Source organism: Apteryx mantelli, chromosome Z (genome assembly GCF_036417845.1).
Source record: "Apteryx mantelli isolate bAptMan1 chromosome Z, bAptMan1.hap1, whole genome shotgun sequence".
Classification (NCBI taxonomy): domain Eukaryota; kingdom Metazoa; phylum Chordata; class Aves; order Apterygiformes; family Apterygidae; genus Apteryx; species Apteryx mantelli.
Window position 1 is genome coordinate 63275828 of NC_090020.1, and position 20690 is coordinate 63296517.

Below are 20690 nucleotides of genomic sequence, written 5' to 3' on the forward strand. Positions count from 1 at the left end.
CCTCTATATCTATGATGAATTACTGGGAAGATGCAGGCATTAAGTGTGTTCCCAAGATAAATTCATTTGTAGTATGCAGAATTCTTCCTCATCTAGTACAACTATTTTTCTTGAATTCTACTTTACTACATTGATTTTCAGATAGGAGATGAAATGGAGAATTGTATCTGTCTGTCACGAGATTCCTTTCTTACCACAACTGAAAGGTTGTTCCTCTCCCAGCTTAGTTTCAGTCAGAAGGTCTTTCCTAGTTTGATAATCTGCCCTAGAAAATGTTAAGATGTTTAAAATATTTAGTATTTTCAGCAAGAGGATTAAATATAAAATTATATAGCTATAATTTGTAGTTGACCCCTCTCTCCTCCTCTCCCAAGTAAAAGCTATTTCACAGTTGCTCTCTATACACCAGTTCAAGGTTGTTTAGCAATGTCAAGCTTCCTCTTCCTGAGGCTTAGAACAGCCATCTCCCCCTTTCTGATTGTGAGGAATTAAAGGTCATGGGCAGCAACCAACACAGGATCTTCCAGAGACCTTTGCAAAGTAGCAGGTGCTAAATCTGTTTTATTGACATGGTAGCGTAAACCTTACTTACTGGGCACCTACATGGTAACTCCTTAACGAAGATTCTTAAAAAAAGTCAGAGCAAAAGAGACATTGCTTTCCTGCTTATTGATCTATAACGGTATATTCATTCACAGACTTGCCTGGCCAAATCAACGTCAACCCTCAGGGAACTAATACAGTTGTCACCTGGACTCCAGAATACAGTCCAAAATGTTTTGTGGTTGACTGGGGCACTAGTAAAGAGGATATGCGCATGAAAATAATAGCTACAGCTACCGGAAATTTCACACTAGGTAACAGGAACAACATCTATTGATGGAGGCACCATTTCCTTTTCTGGTTATTTTTTGGGAGAAAAGGATTTTCATCCTGTTTTTAAGAGCAAACTGAAGATCCAGATAAGTACAACTTGTATCTTTCTTCTGCACCGAGATGATACCCAGTTTTTAGCAGACAAAAAGAATAGTCTTCAGCAGGATTCTTCCGGTCATATCAGGGCAAGAGATGGAATTAAACTGCTATTGCCAGTACAAGGCCTCTCCTTCCCCAACTCCAGACAGGGACCTATGCACTACTGGCCATATGCAGCAGCAGGAAAATAAAAATGTTTCCCCTGCTCTTAGGTAAACTTAGCCTTAAATATAAACTGCTCTGTTACAGGCTTTCCATTAGATTACTTCTTATCCCCATGTTTGTCCCTGTCAAAGCACAATAGTTCTCAACTCCAATATTCTACTTACTAAGCTGGGCACAAAGAGCTGCTGCCAGGGATCAGTTTACAGGACAGTCATTCAAAAATCTAGACTGAAATCATATAGTTGACTCTTGCAAAGACCAGTCAGGACTGGCTTTTATGTACACATCTAACTTCAGGCTTATACAAATCAATCCACCATTTTCCTTGGTCCTCCTGTTACATCTGCACTGCCACATTACATCTAGTTGTAATGTTTTTAAATATGCTAGCTGAGGGGGGAATATCTATGCTTAAACTAGGATATCTACAGACATTTTAGCTCCCTTCTTTTCATTATGCAGCTCAGACCTTCCAAGGGAGGACTATAAGCAGGTCCAGCATATTTTAAAAGCAAACCAGTGTTATGTCTTGTTCTACTTTTGAAATTGTTTGCAAGAATGGTCTAGAGACCATGAGGAAAGATGCATGTATTTTGTAGTCAGTGTACAAAGCTGTACTCACTGTAAACTTATACTATGCTTTGAGGATCAGTAAGTAAGCATTATAGAGAAAAGCTATCAAGCTGTTGTCCCTCCTCCCCTTCCTTCTCGCTTATAAATTTTCAGTAATCACTAATGTAAGTTTATTTGTTTTCCAGACAATTTTCAGCCATATAAGTTGTACAAAATAATGGTACATGGATCTGATGTGTGTCACTGTGAAAATTTCACAAGACATGAAAAGACTTTCGGAGTGACCCACTTTTACTCAGTTGAAGGAGGTATTCCTCCCCTTTATACCTCATCCCTTGTATTTCTTCTCATTTCCTATCTGCAGCCATAAAAAAGTTCTACCAGAAGTTTCTTTTTCAGGTGACTTAACAGCATTCTCCGTTTAGTGTTGTCTTTGGTCCTAGCAGTTATGCACTGGCAAAATGAGTGACCTGGATATTGTTCTTTACTGACAGGCCACTGAAATGTTAGTATTACAAATGACATTACCAAAATAACAGCAAGAGGGTCCCTGAGTTACTAGTCCCCATAGTTCAAAATTATCTATGACCGAAGTCAGATTTTCTGATTCAAATTCAGTGACGGCTTACATTGGAAGCTGAAATTAACAGGGCTGTGTGACTATTACAGTGAAAGTATCCATAACAAGTCAGTCACAATTTCTGCCTACTTTGATATTGCTTAAGATCAGGTTGCTTTACTCAATGAGATTTCTCTTTTCTCTTTCACCCTTTGTGTTATGTTTATGACAACTAGAATCAGGGAAGGAGCTCTCCAGATAGCAGCTAGGTTTCAACCTTGTATTAATGTAGAACTTACATTATCATCTGGTTTTTAAGTTCCTAGAATAGGACCCACTAATGTGACAATTCTGAATATCACAAAGCATACTGCACTTGTGAGGTGGACTGAAATAGCTGCCGAAGACTGTTTGGGCTTTCTCCGGGGATACAAAATAAGATACATAGATTCAGCAAGAACAAAATCTCTGGGTAAGTCACCATCACTCAGAACAACGCGGCAGCTCAGTCTCAGTGCCGCGACAGAAAAGTTTCATACAGAGTTATTAAGCGCTTTCACAGCACACAGTTGAATTGCTTTGATTTCTGTGGGAATTTATAGGGCCATTTCAAATTAAACAGTGATGAGAAAAAATTTCCTTACAATCTATGATTCTAAGATTACAGTAGAATTTTCTAGTAACAGTGAAAGGAAGATACATGCCTTTGGTATTTCTGAGGTATTATGATTTCAGTCACAATACTTTTATAATTCATTGTAACTTAGGCAAGCTTGACTCTGAGCATTACTACAGAACTTCAAAAATTATGCATTTCTTTTATTGACCCAACAAGCAGCAAATAAGTATGTATTTTCTACCTGTTTTGAAAGACAGTTATTAATTTCATTTTTAGCAAAATTATCTTAAATTGATAGTTTTTGTGTTTAGCTACTAAGGATTAAACTTTTACATTATAAAATGAACAGTTATGATCTCAAACTACTTAGGTTTGCAAAAAAGTCATCTCTTTGGATAAACATTTTCCTTCTGTTCTGCTGTGGAAAGTCCTCTTGTCATGAAAAATAATGCATTAACTTTGCACAGATTGACATTTATATAAAATCAAAGACATATGGATAACAAATAGCACCTAAGACCCCACAAAGGAGAGTAACAAGGGTTCTATGATTCATGTCAGCACATACTTTTAAAGGGCCAAGAAAAGCAACAAAAGCTTCAGGAATGAAGCCCTGGCTCCCCTGAAGTTAGCATTGTCTTCAGGGGACTCTATTCCACTACAGGGACCTATCAGATATCTCAAGAGGAGACAGAAGTGTAGTGCCCAGGACTGAGCTTTATTATTTAACTCTCCCCTAATCAGTCAGTACAACAGTGGCACAACAGCTGATTGCCATGTTCTCCAGGCAGGAAGAATAATTTTAAGTTTTACTAAGAACTTGGAGGAAGGAAGCCTACAGGCTACAGCACCATTTCTCCTTCTATAGAGATATTCTCAATGGCAAGCTTGAAAAATAATTTCTGTCATGTCAGAATTGCTGGTTGCATTATTCTTGCCAGAGGAAAACTCACTGCATCATCAGGAAAAAAAAAAAAAAGTTGAACAAAAAAGGTCTACAGAGCAGGTGAAACAGAATACATAGCCTATTTTCTGTAGAGAGTGCTCTAAGTAATTGCACTGGTATTAAGCAAAGCGAGTAAATACTAATTGCTGTTGTGAGGGTAAAGCATGTCGTAGGGTCTACTCTTGCAAATATTATTCAGTGATTATTTACGGGCATTTCAAACCCTTTGCTAATTCCAGGGTCAAACACAGGACTAACATGAACATTCATTCTACTACTGCTGTGAAAGCAAGTCTTTATTTCAGCTATTACAGCCAGGGATATTCATGAAACACACTGTTCAGCATGTTACATGTATTTCCTGTCATGTAGTGTGCCTAGCCTATTGCAGTCACCACTGAAACATCCTTGGTGTGTGAGAAGCTCATGGTTTTTACTTCTGGGTTCAAACACATTATCAGTTAGACTGAGTCTAACACAGCAGTAGACTCTTTTTTGATTTGACCACAGCTTTACCCAAGTAAAGCTTTTTAAAGAAAAAAACCATTTTTCAAGAAATAAAATTTTGCTACTTCCCCTTAGAGATCTATATTCATAAACTCAGACACCAGAATTCATCTAATATTCTTATCCCCTAACCCTTCTTGTGTTTCAGCCGTTACTGTCAATTCTTCTACCACGAGTTACCATCTGACTGGACTTAAGGAAAAGACTATCTACCGTGTGCAGATTTCAGGATTCACCAATGCTGGAGAAGGACCTCAGACTCTTTCACAACCTTTCAAGACTCCAAAATATGGTATTGTGGAAGCTTTGTGCAACTGTGCTGCCTGGCATCAGTCTTGGCTTTATGCACTGCCTGTAGCATTATTCTCTGCTCTCCCTTTCCCCTGCTTTTCAGGGAGGGCTCACACACAAGATCTATTATTCAGTGCTTAGTTTACTGATAGCAAACACACAAAATCCTTCCTTTGATACAGATAAGCTACATGTCATGGAACAACTGTGTCTATAGATCACTGCCTAACATGCAGAGAAGATTTAGCTAAGGTTCCTTATCACCGAAACCTTTTTGGTGATTTTTCAGTTAGTGCAACCTTGTTGTGCTAACTATATTCACAGATCTTTCTTTATTGCTGGCTCCAACCACAGATTGCAGCAGTTTAAATTCTGTCTGTGACTGGTTAAGTTCAGTGGTCTTTGTGCTTCACAAAACCCTGAGCAATCATCTAGAACTGCTTTCCAGTTAGCCACCTAAGCCATTAACCATAACTCAAGTGAAGCGTCCTTAAAAAAAAACCCACGCACAGGCTGAGACAATAACAGCCACAGGAAAAGTAACCTGTGATATTCAGAGAGACAGAAGTATGCAAATGATTTCTCCCCAGTATAGCTTTTTGTGTTTATACCTCTTGTTTGTGTTTATACAATGGGTCAAAGGCATGAAGCAGAAAGAAAGAGGAAAGAAATTAAAATTTTCCCTTGAAATCAACTTAAATCAAGTTTACCATGAAAATCCTTTCTGCTGACAAAGAACACAAGAAATCAAAAGGCTTTCACCAGAGCTTATCTGCCAGACTTCTATTCCACCCACCCTATTGAATCTATGTTCAGATAAGATTCTGTTTTTGTGGAAAATAACAAGAACTCAGAGTTAATTTAACTTTTTGTTTGTTTGTTTAATTCAAGTAATTATACTGAATTTAAAGATTACATGTGCTATTCTTGCCTCCCCAATATTTCAAAGGTTACTTTAAATCCATTAAAAGAATCTCAGGCTTCTTATTTTAATAAATCCCTTTTTCAGCACCAAAGCAGTTAGCACCTTTTCAAATATCTTTTAAAGCAAAACTAAGTACTTTTTGTTGGAGGGTGGGTAGGAAAAGAAAAAGCAATGAGCCTTTTCACAAGTATGGTTTGTCAGTATCAGCAAAACGATCATGAACTGACCACATTTTCCTGATGCTATTTTTAAATTTTTGATTTAACTATCTGTAGAGAACACCTCAACTCTGACCGATCCATCCTTCATCACAGATGCTTCAGTTCCTGTGTTAGCAATACTAGTCTTGCTGCCTGCTTTTTTTTTTTTTTTTTTTTTTTTAAGTACTTTGTCTCCTGTCAAGACAGAAAAGAAGGATCTCTAGCAAGTACTAACGTAAGCAATGGTAGGCAATACAGGTGCATGGCAAGGGCTGACATATTGCTGACTGTGAATAAGATTATCTTAATGTTCCAAGCAGGTGAAGCAGGCATATCACCTACTAAATACACAATCTACATTACTGTTACCAGGACCAGGTGGGTTATTTAAAAAAAAAAAAAAGCCACAACTAAAATCTGAAACTGTTTAAAAGCCACTTCCTATAGAATAGTTTCTTATAAAGCCAGACCTGCAGCAGGGTCCTGACGCATTAAACAAGATAGAGCTTGCATGGGGAGGAGGTATACTTCTGCCTTCTATTATGTAGTGTTTTTCTTTGGGTGGTGAATTTAAAAATCAGCATGTACCCAGACATCTTAAAAAAAACAAAACAAACCTAAAAACCTCACAGTCTCCCCAAATCCCAAACCTTGTTTGAACTAGATTTCACTTACAGGAATCCCAGAACATATATGAAGTTTGACTTTGAATTCTGTTTGAAATGCTTCTCTAATGAAGGCAATAGTGCCTCTCCATACTTGGTACCATAAGTCTGATTCCATCTCCCTGTTTGTTTCCCATCAGATAAAGGGGAATTTGAAGGTTTTGTGACTGGCCTTTGCTTCAGCATGATGCTCATTCTGGTTTTTGCACCTCTCACTTGTTCTCTGGTGCTTAAAAGGTAAGGGAATATTGAGTGAACTTGTTAGCTGCACTTCCATTTTACTTAACCCTGAATTTCATAGCACTGGGTCTTTTTTGTCATTAAAAGCAATTCAATTCAAAAGCACAAGACAAAAAGGCCACCCTACTCATTTATACAGTGAGAGCGTTTAGAAACCAGTAACAAGCTGATTAAAATACTTTGACAAAAACCATAATCTTTTACTTTTGATAGTTATCTGAGTACCTCCTGTCTCAAACACCATTAGGATGAACATGGACCATTTCTCAGAATCAAAAATAGGTTATATTCAGAATAAGCGTACACTTGATTATATTGGTCTTTCATTCCCAAGTGATGATCATGTCTCTTATAACTGAAATACAACAACAGCTTCCAGCAGCTTACACAGATTGACATTGCCATTTAAGCACATAGTAGGTATGTAGGGAGCATCTGTAGAGATGAGAAGGAGTGAGGGATGGATGGGTAAGAAGAAGAGAGAATAACAAGGATGCCTACAAGATAGGGATGAGGGAAAGAGGTCCTCTTATTTGGGGAAAAATTATTCTTTGTAGTGATAAAGTACACCCGCCCCCCCCAAATTAATCTGAGGTACAAATATTGGGGGCACATACCAACACTGAAAGAAAAATGGCCTGAAAAGTAACAGATTACTTATTTCCAGATACAACCAGTCCAGTTGCATGCAGCCAGTCATATTATTAGTGTGATATCCTAGAATATCACCTTCCTTTTTCTCCTTTTAAAAAGCACCTACCTCAGATATTAAAAGGGCAGCTGCTAAAGGGTAGAGCAACAGACTGTACAAACTGGCTTGAAAGCCGTAATGCATAACATAACTTATTTTAGTTTATGCATCAGGCTAAACTCCTGCCTTTGCTGTTGAGAAACAGAAGACATCACTTCACGCAAGCCTGCTATTCACTTTCTTTTTTCAGCTTTTTTTTACTTTAAGTTGTTCCATGTCTGATCTGGCCTTTCTAAAGAACGTCACACTTTTTTTTTTTTTCCTCTGATGAGAGTGTCTGAAACCTACACAAAAGTTTTGCCTCAGAAAGGACTTTATTTTGTTAAAGATAAGATCATGCTTAGCCTAGCTCACTAGGAAAGAACTCTCAGATAACTAGAAAAAAAACAGCAACCAAAAGCCCAGTGTAGCATTACAAAATGACAATGAATTGTAGTAGCATTGAATGTCTGTAACTGAGAGAAAGGGTCCCAAGGGACCCCTCTTCTTAATCGTTTTGGTTAGATTTGTAAAAAGGGACTCACCGGGCCAGATAAACACCCATCTTCACAGGATCAGCAGAGATCAGACAATTTTATAGCCTCAGGCTTCACCTCAAACCACAACCTAAACAGAGACAAAGTATTTCACATGTAATGAAGTCTGGATTTGACTCGAAGACCAGACAATGCTGAAGTCGACACTGAGGCAGTGATGTACTAGATAACCTCGTAGTACCTCACAGCTGTTTTTTCTGTGAAGTGAATCATTACCCAAAGGTCACACGCTGCTGCTCCAGCAGCCGCTTCTGATAGAGATGATCAGCTCAGGAGTGCTCAGAGCTGGTCCTCCTCCACTCCCACAGAAGATGGTGACTAATGGTCATTGCTGATTGATGTCAATGGGATCAGAGTCAGCCCAAAAGAAAAGTCTCTTGAAATTCGTATACCACTCCCACTGCTTCCCCTCTACAGGGGAATAACAGCCAGCGTCTGGTAGCATGGGGGAGGCAAGAGCCGGCACTGGGAGCCCAGCACGAGGGGAGCTATGGGCACTGGGCGGCGGCGGCCTGGCCTCTGGGAAAGAGCCAAGGAGCGCGACGCTAGGAAATCAGCAGAGGGCGGGGCGGGCGGGGAGGAAAGAAGCACAAAATGAAAAGTAGTCTGAGATTTATACAGAGACTGTAACAAAGATTTACTCTTCCCAAATCCAGGTCTGCCTTTTGTCCCGTTTACCCCTCACCTCAAGTTCGGTCTGGAAGGTGCCTCAGGGAGCTTGGCCCAGCTCGTGGCTCGCCTGCGGCCTGCCCCAGCCCGGGGCTCGCCGGAGGCCTGCCAGCATGGGGCTGCCCCAGCCCGGGGCTCGCCAGAGGCCTGCCGGCGTGGGGCTGCCCCTGGGGCATGGCCCGGCCCGCGGAGGTGCCCACTGCCCTCTCTGCTCCAGGCTGGCTCCCCTCTCCGGCGGCCACGCACGCCCCTTTGCAGGCTGCCCCTGCCCCACGCCTGGCGAGGGGTACAGAGCAGCCCCCCCCCCCACACACACACACACAGCTGGGATGTAGGCACAGCCCTCCAGCGGCCGACCTCGGCCCCACGGGCCAGCCCGCCTGTGGGACGAGCGTCCGTGTCGCCCCTCGCTGCAGCCGCGGTGCGCCTCGGCCTTCCCACCCGGCCCCCACAGCACCCCAGCCTGGCGGGGCCCGGGGCCTCGTCCACACGCCCACGTGGGCAGCGCTGCCCCCGGGGACACTGGAGAGCTTGGCGGTTATTTCGGGTTTTCTTATCTCTGAGCTCCTGAACTCAAGAAAGGAGCTCGAAAGAAATGACCTGGATGAGATGGCTGTCGACAGGCAGGCAGCTGAAACCAGCCTGAACCGCTCCGTCCATGAACTCCATTCTGCCTCTGAAACCCCCCAGTCTCGTCTTCATTCAGGCGCTGGGGGGTTTGAGTGCCAAGGCAGAAATACGGCCTGAGCTCTGAAACAAACACGGTGGATTTGGGTTTTGTAGCAAGCTGGAATGAATTGCCCCTTCATCTATAGCTATTTCAGAGGCAGCTTGTGTGAGCTTTCAGTAAAGGCATGTTTAGATCAGGATCAGATGAAATAGTAAAATATTGTAATAGATCCTGGTAAGGGCCAAATTCAGACTGTAAATAAAATTTGTATATGAATGGCAGTTAATATAAATGCATCGGAAATATCAGTCATTTAACCTGAAAATAAACTTGGAGTATTTCTTTACAGGTTGAAGGAATGGTGCTGGCCTAGTGTACCGAATCCAAGAAACAGCACTGCAATCCAAGATATGGCAAGTACTGTTCCAATGGTATGAAAAAACATACAAGGAAGCTTTTTCTTAGTGATTAATCAGTAACACTAGTTATTATTCTTTTCTGAGAGCTCTAGAGCACAAGTTACTCAAAAGTAACCTGTAACTTGTGAGTAATACATCATGGTCTAATGCCACAAAAGTGTCAAAAACAAGATAATATATGTGGTATTTTTCCAAAATCCATTCCTCACCCCTCAAGATCTCTGCATGCTTCAAGAGCAATCCAGGGGCTCTCGTTTTTCAGCTGGTAGCTGTCTGAAAAGGCATCTACTAGTGAAGAAGTACCAAAGTTCAGTAGCACGTTCAAGCCTTGCTCTACCCATAGCTTGTGATAAGGATACCTGTATTTCAGGCCTGAAGTAGTGCCTGAAACTTAGCTGCTGGAAGGAGACTGCTGGAGAGATACAAATTTGTCACTTCCTTGTTCCCAGGCATTAGGATGATGACAGGAAGTATATACCACTGTCAAGCTAAGCTGAAGTCAGGGACTGGGGAGTTCAAAGCCAAATATTCCCATAGGAAAAGGCAAGAGCATGATCAAAGATCAGGCCAGAAGCTGGAAGGTCTCTACAACAAGACACTGTCCAAGATCTAAGACAGAAAACACCAGAATAAAATCAGTAGCAAGAAAGTTTAAGACAACCCTGACAGGCAGGCCTTCCCTTTCCCTTGTCTTGCCTCTTGAACCTAAATGTAGCTACTTTATCTAAAGAGGTTGTGAGCTCACGTGTAGGCTCAGGGAGTCATTCTGCAAAAGCCAGAAAATGTCACAGAACAAAGGAGGATCAGGTGGGCAGATGTACAAGTTCAGAGTTTCAGAAGTGACACTATTAGATGGCTGTAGTTCTACTATTTTATTCTTTTAAAGAACTTGATCTGTTTATGAGCACTGGGCAACTTTCAATTCACAGTTCTCAGATTCAGCTGTTTTTCATTGGCCACTCCAGTAAAAACAACTCCTCTTAATTCTCTTGGTTCTTCTGAATGCATTTAGAAAGTGGGAGATCTAAAAATTCAATACTTGTTCAAAACGAGACTTCCTCAAAGGCAAAAAAACCACCTAGTATATTTAGCAGTTAGAGGGCTGCTTCCTTAAACAAAGAGCAAGACCTGAAGGATTTTTTTAATGTGATAAGGTTGGGGGGATGAGGAGTTAGCAAGTTGGATAGAAGGACAGGAGAAGGTCAGCAAGAAAGAAGTAAGAACAACCAGTCTAAATACCCTAATGTCATATTAGGCATGCCCTCCAAAGAATAATTTGCCATTGTGAAGAAGTGCAAATGAAATACACTGAGGCTGCATCTGACAGAAAGAACAAAGAGGTTTTACGGACTAGAATGCCATAAATACTTTAAAAGAAAAATGCATTTATTTAAAAATCCATTTAACTGTTCCTGCAGAGGCAGAGCAGCTATAAAAGTAAATGAAACCTGTATTAGCCCAGTCCACTAGAGGAATATTATTGGGTTGATAATGTAGCAGAAATAGAAATAACAGATATCAGAGAAGGTCTTTTGGGAAAGCAGAAAGAGCTCTGAGTAGACAACAGAATAAAGCAGTTACCAGAGATTTTCCTAAAGTAAGCTGACATTAGCAACAATTCATGAAATGTGGAGAAAGGCATACCCAATGAGCACTATAAAACTGTTAAATGGGAAGCAATTAGGAAATTTTACCGTTGTGTGTGTGTGTGTGTGCGTGTGTATGTATATATATATATATACATTTGCAGATTGTTTCAGGAATGATCCTTCTCACAATGTATGAAATCTTGATAGGAACAAACACACATTCCAGACTGGTAGCAAGAGAATTTGTACTTTAAATGCAGACAGAACACCTGATACTGCAATGTAAGGCCATAATACAAATCCCATTGTACAGAGCACCAGCGGGAACTGAGATCGCTCTCAATTCAGACAGCAGACAGATCAGCAAAATGAACTATGGTGACTAACACAGCCAGCCAGTCACCCCATCAGCGTCCTGTCCTTCATGCTTGGACAAGATTCTTCAAAGAAGGGTATCAGACTTCTTGTAGGGAATAGTTACGGGCCTAACCTCACTTCAAGAGGGAACAGTTTATTCCACGAAGCAATGGGATTTCAGAAATCAAGGAAAATTGGTTTTAAGTAACAACCATCTATATGGCAGGTACTGATTCAAGTCTTGTTAAATTCAGTGATATGTACCTTGTAACGATGGCTCTCCCAGACTGTACATGGTATAGAAAACCTTTTTTTTTTTTAAATCACTTGCATTTGTTTTTCCATTCATCAAACATTCCTTATATACCAAAAAAATCTGAAATCTGCCCTTATTTATTTTTTATATTCAGTGATGTAGGAACAGTATTTTCTAGTCACCGGGATTTGCAATGTCTTCACTTCTACATGTATATCTACTGCAGTCAGTAAGCCTGCAGTAAATTCACAGAAGTGAGCTAAGCAGGACTTTGCTTTAATGCAAGAATTACCAAACTCTGACACCTGTAAACTTGCAAATGGCATGCCAAGGCAAATAGTGAGTGCTTGTTGAAAGGTACTTACCCAGGTTACAGTATGAGAATATCCTGGTGAGGTTAATATAGTTAATCACCTGCACAAAAAGCAATTGGTTCAACACAATAACGACTTAGAGGTTTTCACCATGAGCTGAACAGTAAGCAGCTCTTTGCAGGCATTGCCAGTCAGCTGATGTGAACAGGGAAGAAGGGGATGGAGCAGAATCTTGTCTTGGTGAGACTGCAGACAAAGTGAGGGCACAGTGCTGGGCTGCAACTGAAGAGTAAGAGTGGATGGTATGGGACCTTGATCTTAGTTTGAGGAAATAGCCTAAGACATCAAGAGTCAAGAAGATACCAGTATGCCTGCATGTGCGCATGCAAAGGCCAGCACACAGTGTGCTTTGGTATTGTAATCAGGCTATTGCAGGCACGCATAGCCCTTGTCCTACTTCTTCAGCACAGGTTGGTCCTGGGAGGTGGAAAATCTACAGCCAATGCTTCTTCTTCACACATTAGTCCCTCTTTCAGATAGAAGTTCACATGGAGCTTATTTTACATATATGTTAGGCGTAGAGTTTGGGCTGCTGTTCATAATAAACATGATAACGGAGGCAAATACCATACAAGTCTTTATTCAAAGCAAGGGAAATGCTGACCATGAACAGGTGTCTGCTTATCCCATTACAAGTGCTAGTTAGAAAAATATTGATATTTTATGTAGGGTTGCTGAGATTTCAGAGAAGAGTCCATTCATTCTCCAATTCAGAACAGAAATTGTGGGAAGAAAGGAAAGGAAACACAGCTTATCCTTATTTATTTCTCACATAAGGACCATAACACTTTAAAGAAATTTAGAGCAACTGAGGAGAAAAAGAAGGAGGAGGCTAATAAATATATCAGAGAACATACCGTCCTGGCCTTAATGTAAAATATATTATGGAGAAAGAGGGAAGACCCAGCAAAACAACCTAAGCAGAAAAGGAGGATGCTTGGCATTACAAACTGTTCTCCATTTAATCATCCAGAATTTTCAAAAACTTGTAACCCAATATATACTCAAATCACAACATGGCATTAAGGTGAATAACAAACTGCAGGTAGAGGCTGATATCAAAAGCTAGTTTGTCTGTCATTCAATTCAAACCACTGCACTTTTCAATTAATGTATGGGTTATGCTTTTTGAAAGCTGTGGGTCTCAGAACAGCATATCCTAAAACCTACATTTTACCAGTGCTACATTTTCTTTCTAGCACACAGAAAAGCAAGAAAAACTTTACTTAAATACTAAAGGAGGGGAGAAATCCTCTTAATAAGCATTTTCATTCATATTCCTAAAACCAATGGAGATAAGATAAAATGCATTAGTTAGCCTTATTATATAGGCAAGACCAGGCTGCCTGTCTCCTAGCTTTATTCTTCTGTCATTTATTTCCGTAAATTGCCAGTTGCACTTTGATATGATTTGACATGCAAATTTTGATACTGAAATTTTGCTTTCTCCTTGTTTTGTCTTACAGACTAATTGGAAACCCATTTCAAGATCACTGCTTCAGGCCCTGACAGACAATGATACCACCAGCCTGCATGTCATAGAGCATGAGTCAAAGGCTCCTTTGAACCTAGAGCTCTTTACAGATGATGTAGAAGACAACAGCAAGTGTGACACATGCCAGTCAGAAACACTTAGGAATAACATAGACATAAGCCTAAGGCATGCACAAATCCCTGAAAAAGCTGTTACAAGTGAAAATGAAGGGGTCATTTCCATTACAGTACCACTCCTGAGTGACTACACCAGCATGGAGTTCAGCCAGAAAGCCCTGATGAGTCTGACAGTGAAGCTGCCTGCAAGAGCTGCTCATCCCCATCTGGAAATGGAGCTAAGCAGTAAGTCAACAAAAACTGAGCAACAAGTTTTGTTTGCTCCTCAAGACTACCTGAAACAAAGCCAGGTAGTATTTATGCCATCTGGACCAACTTTAAGAGGACACATCAATTTGAACTGAAGCATCTTCATACTTTCCCGTACCATAAAGCAAGTTCCAAAACCTCTGAGACTTGAATAGAGACATTAGGACTATATACAATAGTGAGTTTGTGACAATGGTAATTCTCTACTTCAATAAGCTTCCTAGGTGAAATAGATTAATTATAAAATTAGATTAGCTATTTCACCACAGATACTCTGTGCTAATTCCTACAGTCTTCACATGAGCAAAACTTGTGTGGAAGTGTATGAAAAATCTTCCAGTAAGGTACATCTCCTTGCTAATTCCTTTTAATCTGATCACTTGCAGAGAATGTAATAAATTCAACATGGCCAATTGACTCAGTTACCGTACTTGCATTTAGGAGACTTCAGTTCTAGTTCCAGGGCAGTCAGGAAGCCATTTCAACACAATATTGTTCAAGTCATCAGAAGAGTTCTCTGATCAGTTTTAGATATCTAAGACCTATTTTCATGTCTGAAGTTCTTTAGTAAAAATTCTAGGTGTCTACCACTCTGAAGAAGCTCCCCAGTTCTTCCAAGCTGACCAAACAGAAAAGTGAGAAGCCCTGAATTTAAGCAGGCAAAATGATACTTATCCACCTACATAAAGCACTTTATGTTGGATAAAAAGTATTGTGTAAGTAAAGATGATAACTATCATTATTATTACTGGAGTTTCACTTACATTAAATTATGGCTATTTCTTCCTATATGTATCCATATGGACACAGAAATCCATTCACATTCAATGAGAGTAATTGCAGATACCATTTCACACTGGATGAGATAATGAAATCTGTAGAACAGACTTCAAGAATTGAATAGATAGTCCAGCTTAGACATCCCCCCCCAAAGCTGGCACAGAGGTGTCATTGGAATATTGGGGCTAAAAGGATCTCCATAATATGCTCTCTATATAATGCTATTATGAAGTTCCACAATGCAAGGAGTCTAAGCTGATTTTCCAGTGACTTACAACATGTTCTCACCATGAACTCTGTAGGCATTATTTGCAGTTTGCAGACCCAGTTTATTATTGTCTCCTCTAGTTTATGAAGCATTTTATTAAAATTATTTTGTAGAGAAAGCCTGATGCTCATTAGACTGATATGTTTAAAATTCTTTCATTAAATTGAAGGCTGATTAGCATTCACAGAAATATTTCAATGCATAGTGGTCATTAGGCAGTACGAGTTATAGAATAGCCATGCTTGCTAAGAGCTCACATAAGCTGCAGATCCCCTGGTTGATTGGTTCAGTGTTTTGTCCACTGGTTTTAACCCTGTGCCTCTGTTAGGATGAGCAGGAGCCAACCCACATTTCATTGTGGGTTTTGCGCTGATCTTTCTCAGCACTTAAAAACCATTGTTATGCCATAAAAATTCATTTTTTCTTACCTCTGCACCTAAATATTATTATACGATGTAGAAAGTATAAGGTAATAAGTAGAATCAAACTAATGGCTTGTGAACATTTGCATATACGAAGTGGCCTTCCTATGTAAAACTCAAAAGGCATTCTGGGCTTTTGACCCAGTCAGTATTGCCTCCATGACAGTAATCATTGACTGACATCTTGCTCAAGAAAATCCATTCATCAAGCTAGGAGAATTTCACTAAAAGTATTCATGGACATATTTGGCTCAAATATAAGGGATGAATATATTCCACTTTCAGTTGTAAAGCTCACAGTACATGTAATTCTTTATTGATATCTTATTATAACAATACCACACTGAATAGTTGTATAATGACTGTAAACGGTACATTTGGAAGAATGAAAGATACATACAAAATCCTGATATGGAGATTACATATGAATGATGAATTTAGCCCATCATGATGTACCCTCTGAGAGCAAAGAAAGAACCTTTTATGTGGAGAGAAATAGAACAGCAGGCTTGCTAAACAGTTTCATCAAACTAAAAAGGTGGCTTTGGTGGAATAACGTATCTACTCAGGGACATAGATTAGGAGATACATAGTGCTTAGGTCTTCAGATTAGGGGCAATTTATTTTAAAAGAAGTGTGTGCATATACATATGTATAATGACTGCAGAAGGGTACTTCTATTAATATATGTGATATATGTGATTTATGTGATATAGCACTGTTCATGTGGTTTCAGTAGTGTCCTTAAGTTTCAGTATTATGTGTCACATTGTGAGTGAAATTACAAATATAAAAGCTCAGGACCATAAATGCCAAGGCATTTTGAATATATTTTCTTAGTAAGCATAAGGTGCTCAAGATGAGCACTATTAGCATTAGTAAGAATTTAGACATTATAAAAACTTAGATACTTACCTACAGGTCTGGAGGCACATAAGCATAGTGATGTAGAGCATGGGGCATTATACAGGAGGGTTACAGTGTTTTAGCATTTCATGTTTACAGAAAAAATAAACTAATGTTCAGGCTCTAATATGGCCTGTCGAGTAGTAGTAGAGGGTTTAAAAATAAACATCCAGGATCATGGTATAGGACAACAATGAAGAATGAGGTAAGACTGGTAAACTCAAAAGATATGTGAATTTGCCCTTTATTCGAATAACAAAGGGCAATATCAGGCTCTTTATCACCATTTAAATAGTCAAGATGAGCGGAGAGCACAGATAAGGTCCATCACCTTGGTGGCCAGCAACATAGTGCATGATGCCAGAGAAAGGATTAGACAAAGTGTGCAAAACTTGTGCTAGGACAGGAGTGCTTCCATCCTTATGTTTCTAAGAACCAACTCTGTTCAGTAAACCCATTTCTAAAGTGTATCTAATAACACACACTCAACAGTTAGGTAGGTAACCTAAAAAAAAATAAAAATAAAAAATTGTGCATTCCAAGTTATGCAAGTCATGGCACATTACTGAATGAGTCAGCTGTGGTACCAAAAAGAATATAGTTATGGTAGTGAGCACATTAGCACCAGCAAAGAGCCAGTCTAGTACATATCTATTTTTCTGGTACATACCTTGAGTAGGTCAGGTTGTTCTTGTACACTTTAATTTAATACACAAAGAAAAATATATTTTTCTACACTTTGCTGGTGGTGGTTTTGACACTTAAGGTCAGACCACAGTGCATTACCTAGGCAATGTTTCAGGTACAAGAAATATAGTAGACTGCAGTAACCACGATACTCCAGAGTTTTTTTCAATCTGTATTAACTATCAAATATAATAATAATAATGATAGAATATCTATAAATTATAATATAATAGAATATCTATAACCCCCCTAAAATACTAGGAGTTGGGGGGTACTTTGACAACTTCAAAAGCCACTTCCTACTACAACAGCATTTGAACAGAACACAGTGTCTAAAAGCAGAGACTACAGGGGGCATGGGGATCCTGTCAATCTGAGCCAATGCTAGTTATGGTTACAGAAGTTGTAAAATAACAACCCCCCTATTTTAAGCCCTCTACTTACAAAAGATGCTTTTGTGAGAGCTTCTGGCTCTGTGTCACAGGCTCTTGGTTTACCTTTTTTTCCCTATTGTGATGGTACTGTTTTTCTGAAGAAGTATGTTTCTATTGCCTGAATTACATTAACTGTGTTCTAGTACTGCGTTGATGAGCTCAGTGTGGAAGAAGGTAATAAAACTCTGGACTACTTACATCAATCACTTCTGAACACTGTTTACACAGAATAGCCACTATGACAAATCACTTCATGCCTATAGGGAGAATAATCTTATCCCTCTATCTATTTTATTTCTACAGCTGAAACACCAGTCGGACTAACAAAACTGTGCTGGAAACTGTCATTCACATCTTCCACCTCCAGAGACCCCTTCAGTGTTTCTTAGCACACAGCCTTCCCCTGGTGAAGGTGGAAACTTTATAGTAAGAGATTGACCAAGGAAGTAATCTGGATTTATCGAAGAGGTAGACACAGGCAGGACTCAGAAAAATCCCAGAGGAATCATAGGCCCAGCAGTAGTCAGCACGGGCCAGGGATCTTGTGGTGGAACAGGTTCAAGTCCTTACAAGAGACACTGGAGCCTAGGTAGGCTGGAGAACAGTAAAAACACACTGCTTGGCCTGAAAAATTGCAGGTTACAGCCCTTTTTTGATAGATGACTAATATGGAAAGAGATAGCGGGACACTAAAGCTTTGTTGACCTTTCCCAAACAGCAGCTACTGTTGCTGAACTTTGCTTGTAGCGGTACACAAATATCAGCAACCTTCCCCTTTCTTGTGAGCAGCAATTAAGTAACCATTCCAGCATGCATTTAAAGTGAATGGCTACTGGGAATCATTGGAGTTAGGACCCATAAGGTTGAAATACCTTCAGTAATGCCATCCTGGTAATGATACATGTGGCTGTGTGTTCAGTACCCGCATGGCTTTGGTGGGCCACTGCACTGAGAGGCTAAAATAGCCAGAAATCCCGTATTTCTAGGCCTTATTGCCAGACTATTATGAAACCTGCCAGAAAACTGATTACAATTCTCCAGCAAATCATTTTCAGAGAGTCATTGACCCCAGAATTCTTACATGCACCTTACAAAAAAAGCAAAAATTTAAAAAGGAGTATTAATGACAATGATTGTAAAGCTATGTAATTTATTTGTGAGCATTCTTTGGGAGGGCATAAGTGACACTGAGACTGAGAGAATATGGGAATTATGAAGCAAGACATGCTTTTTTTGCTTTGGATTCTTAGAGGCTATAACATTTCTGAAGGATCATTCCTTCGTGACTGTTTCTTTCCACTCTTCACTACTCTCATAATAAGAAGCATTGCTATGATCCCAAAGAACAATCACAAGGAAGTTGGGGCTAAGTTGGAAGTGCTGGTACATAGTAATGGCATTATTTTAATGAAGCGTATACATTCTTAGTTTGCCTCTTTTTTTTTCTTTTTTTCCTTAGTCTTTCAGCTTGTATTCAATCTGTGGAGCTGATGTTGCTGTGTAACAACATTAATGTATTATTTTTGGTTTATTGTTCACAGAGTACCAACAGTATGTCCTTTTTTTTTTTTTTCTTTTTTAATAGGACACAATGTTTAAACAGTCATTACACCAAAGACACAAAATGTAAGTGAAAGTCCCCCAGTCATTTATGTTAATATATCAAAAAGTTGAAATGATTGCATTTTTATAGAAATTAAACTATCTAGAATTTCTGCAAATGAGTGGTAAGATTTCTAACTGCATAAGGAATTGGGTAACTCATTCAGCTGCCACAAATTTAGAATATTTAAACTTGAAATTGTGTGTTCATAATAAAAGCCATCTGCAATGGTACATCAAGTCACAACAATGCTAGTAGCTAACTTTTTGCTTTCCAAATTGGTCTAACACAGTCTCTAGTTAAAACTGATTTTTGTTGAAGGTCCTCAAAAGGAAAGAGATTACTCACCTGTAATCAGTAAAGTTGAAAATTGCAGGGCACACATGGATTTGCACACCATGCACCGATATATTTTGTCATTCCAGATCACAGAACTTCTCATCTTTGCAGTATCTTTGGGTGATAGTCCACAAGTGCATACTGTAGTGGATGATTTACAGGTAATACCCATGTACTCGCAGTTACCTGAGCAAGGACTGCTCTACCTGGTATCACATCTCCTCTGAATGGCTCTGCAGTGGTATAGTAGTTGACAGAAGGATGTCTTGAGCTCCAACTGGCTGATCAGAAATTTCAAGAATGGAGGCATCCGTCAGAGGTCCCCTGGTGTCGCTGGTGGAGAGCACCTGAATAGAAGAGAGGAAGTTCCACACAGTTTCCACCCAATAGCCCATTCTCCAACTTTTTTGTATCAATTTTTTGATTCATTCACATGAACGAATGGGGGACTCTTGCTTATGTTTCGTCTCTTTGTTGTAATGACTGTCTAAACACTGTGGAAATGGCTGTTCCTCCGGTGCTGTCAGTTATTGACACAAACAACCTTGAGAATCATCTGAAGGACTGATTCTGTCAATGTGAAAAGAAACAACCCTCCAAACACTGAAAAGATGAAGAGTGATCTCAACTTTGGAAGAGTAGGGGTTTAATTAAAGAACTAAAAAAATAATAAAAATAATAAATAAATAAATAGAGCAGATAATGTTAAGTTTTAGAACTCAAGGAAAGCCTTGAGAAGAAATCCAAGACTGGTTATAGGTCACCCTATCCATGAAAAGGTACCAGAAAGGAAGGAGCAGCCACAAGAGTTCAGAAATCTTCCATGCTTCTGAACACACAATGACCATCAAAAACAGTATTTTCATAGCCAACTGCAATAGGAAGCAAATCACCAGTAGCTCAAAGAGTTGTTTTATAAGACTACAGCTGTGCTAGAAACAGTGCCTGAAAACACTCCCTGCCACTAGAACTCCACTGTCTGTGCTATGAATCTGGCATGGTTTTGGTCCAAGCCAACTACTGTTGTTCCAAACAAATTCCAGGTGCAGTCTGAAAGTTAGCAGGAGAAAAACACTATTTCCATCAGGCAGTTTGCATGCAGACA

At 39.6% G+C, this 20690-nt stretch overlaps 1 protein-coding gene across 1 annotated transcript in view; it reads left to right on the forward strand.

Moving 5' to 3' along the window:
* LOC106500350 (interleukin-6 receptor subunit beta-like) overlaps nucleotides 1–14241 on the forward strand; it is a 30911-nt gene extending 16670 nt beyond the window's left edge. Inside the window, exons 9-15 of the mRNA XM_067316474.1 lie at nucleotides 699–857; nucleotides 1899–2021; nucleotides 2592–2744; nucleotides 4493–4636; nucleotides 6566–6662; nucleotides 9641–9704; nucleotides 13753–14241. Of these exons, the coding sequence (XP_067172575.1) occupies nucleotides 699–857; nucleotides 1899–2021; nucleotides 2592–2744; nucleotides 4493–4636; nucleotides 6566–6662; nucleotides 9641–9704; nucleotides 13753–14241 (1229 nt within the window). The remainder of the gene's footprint in view (nucleotides 1–698; nucleotides 858–1898; nucleotides 2022–2591; nucleotides 2745–4492; nucleotides 4637–6565; nucleotides 6663–9640; nucleotides 9705–13752) is intronic.
* The last annotated feature ends 6449 nt before the right edge of the window (nucleotides 14242–20690 follow it).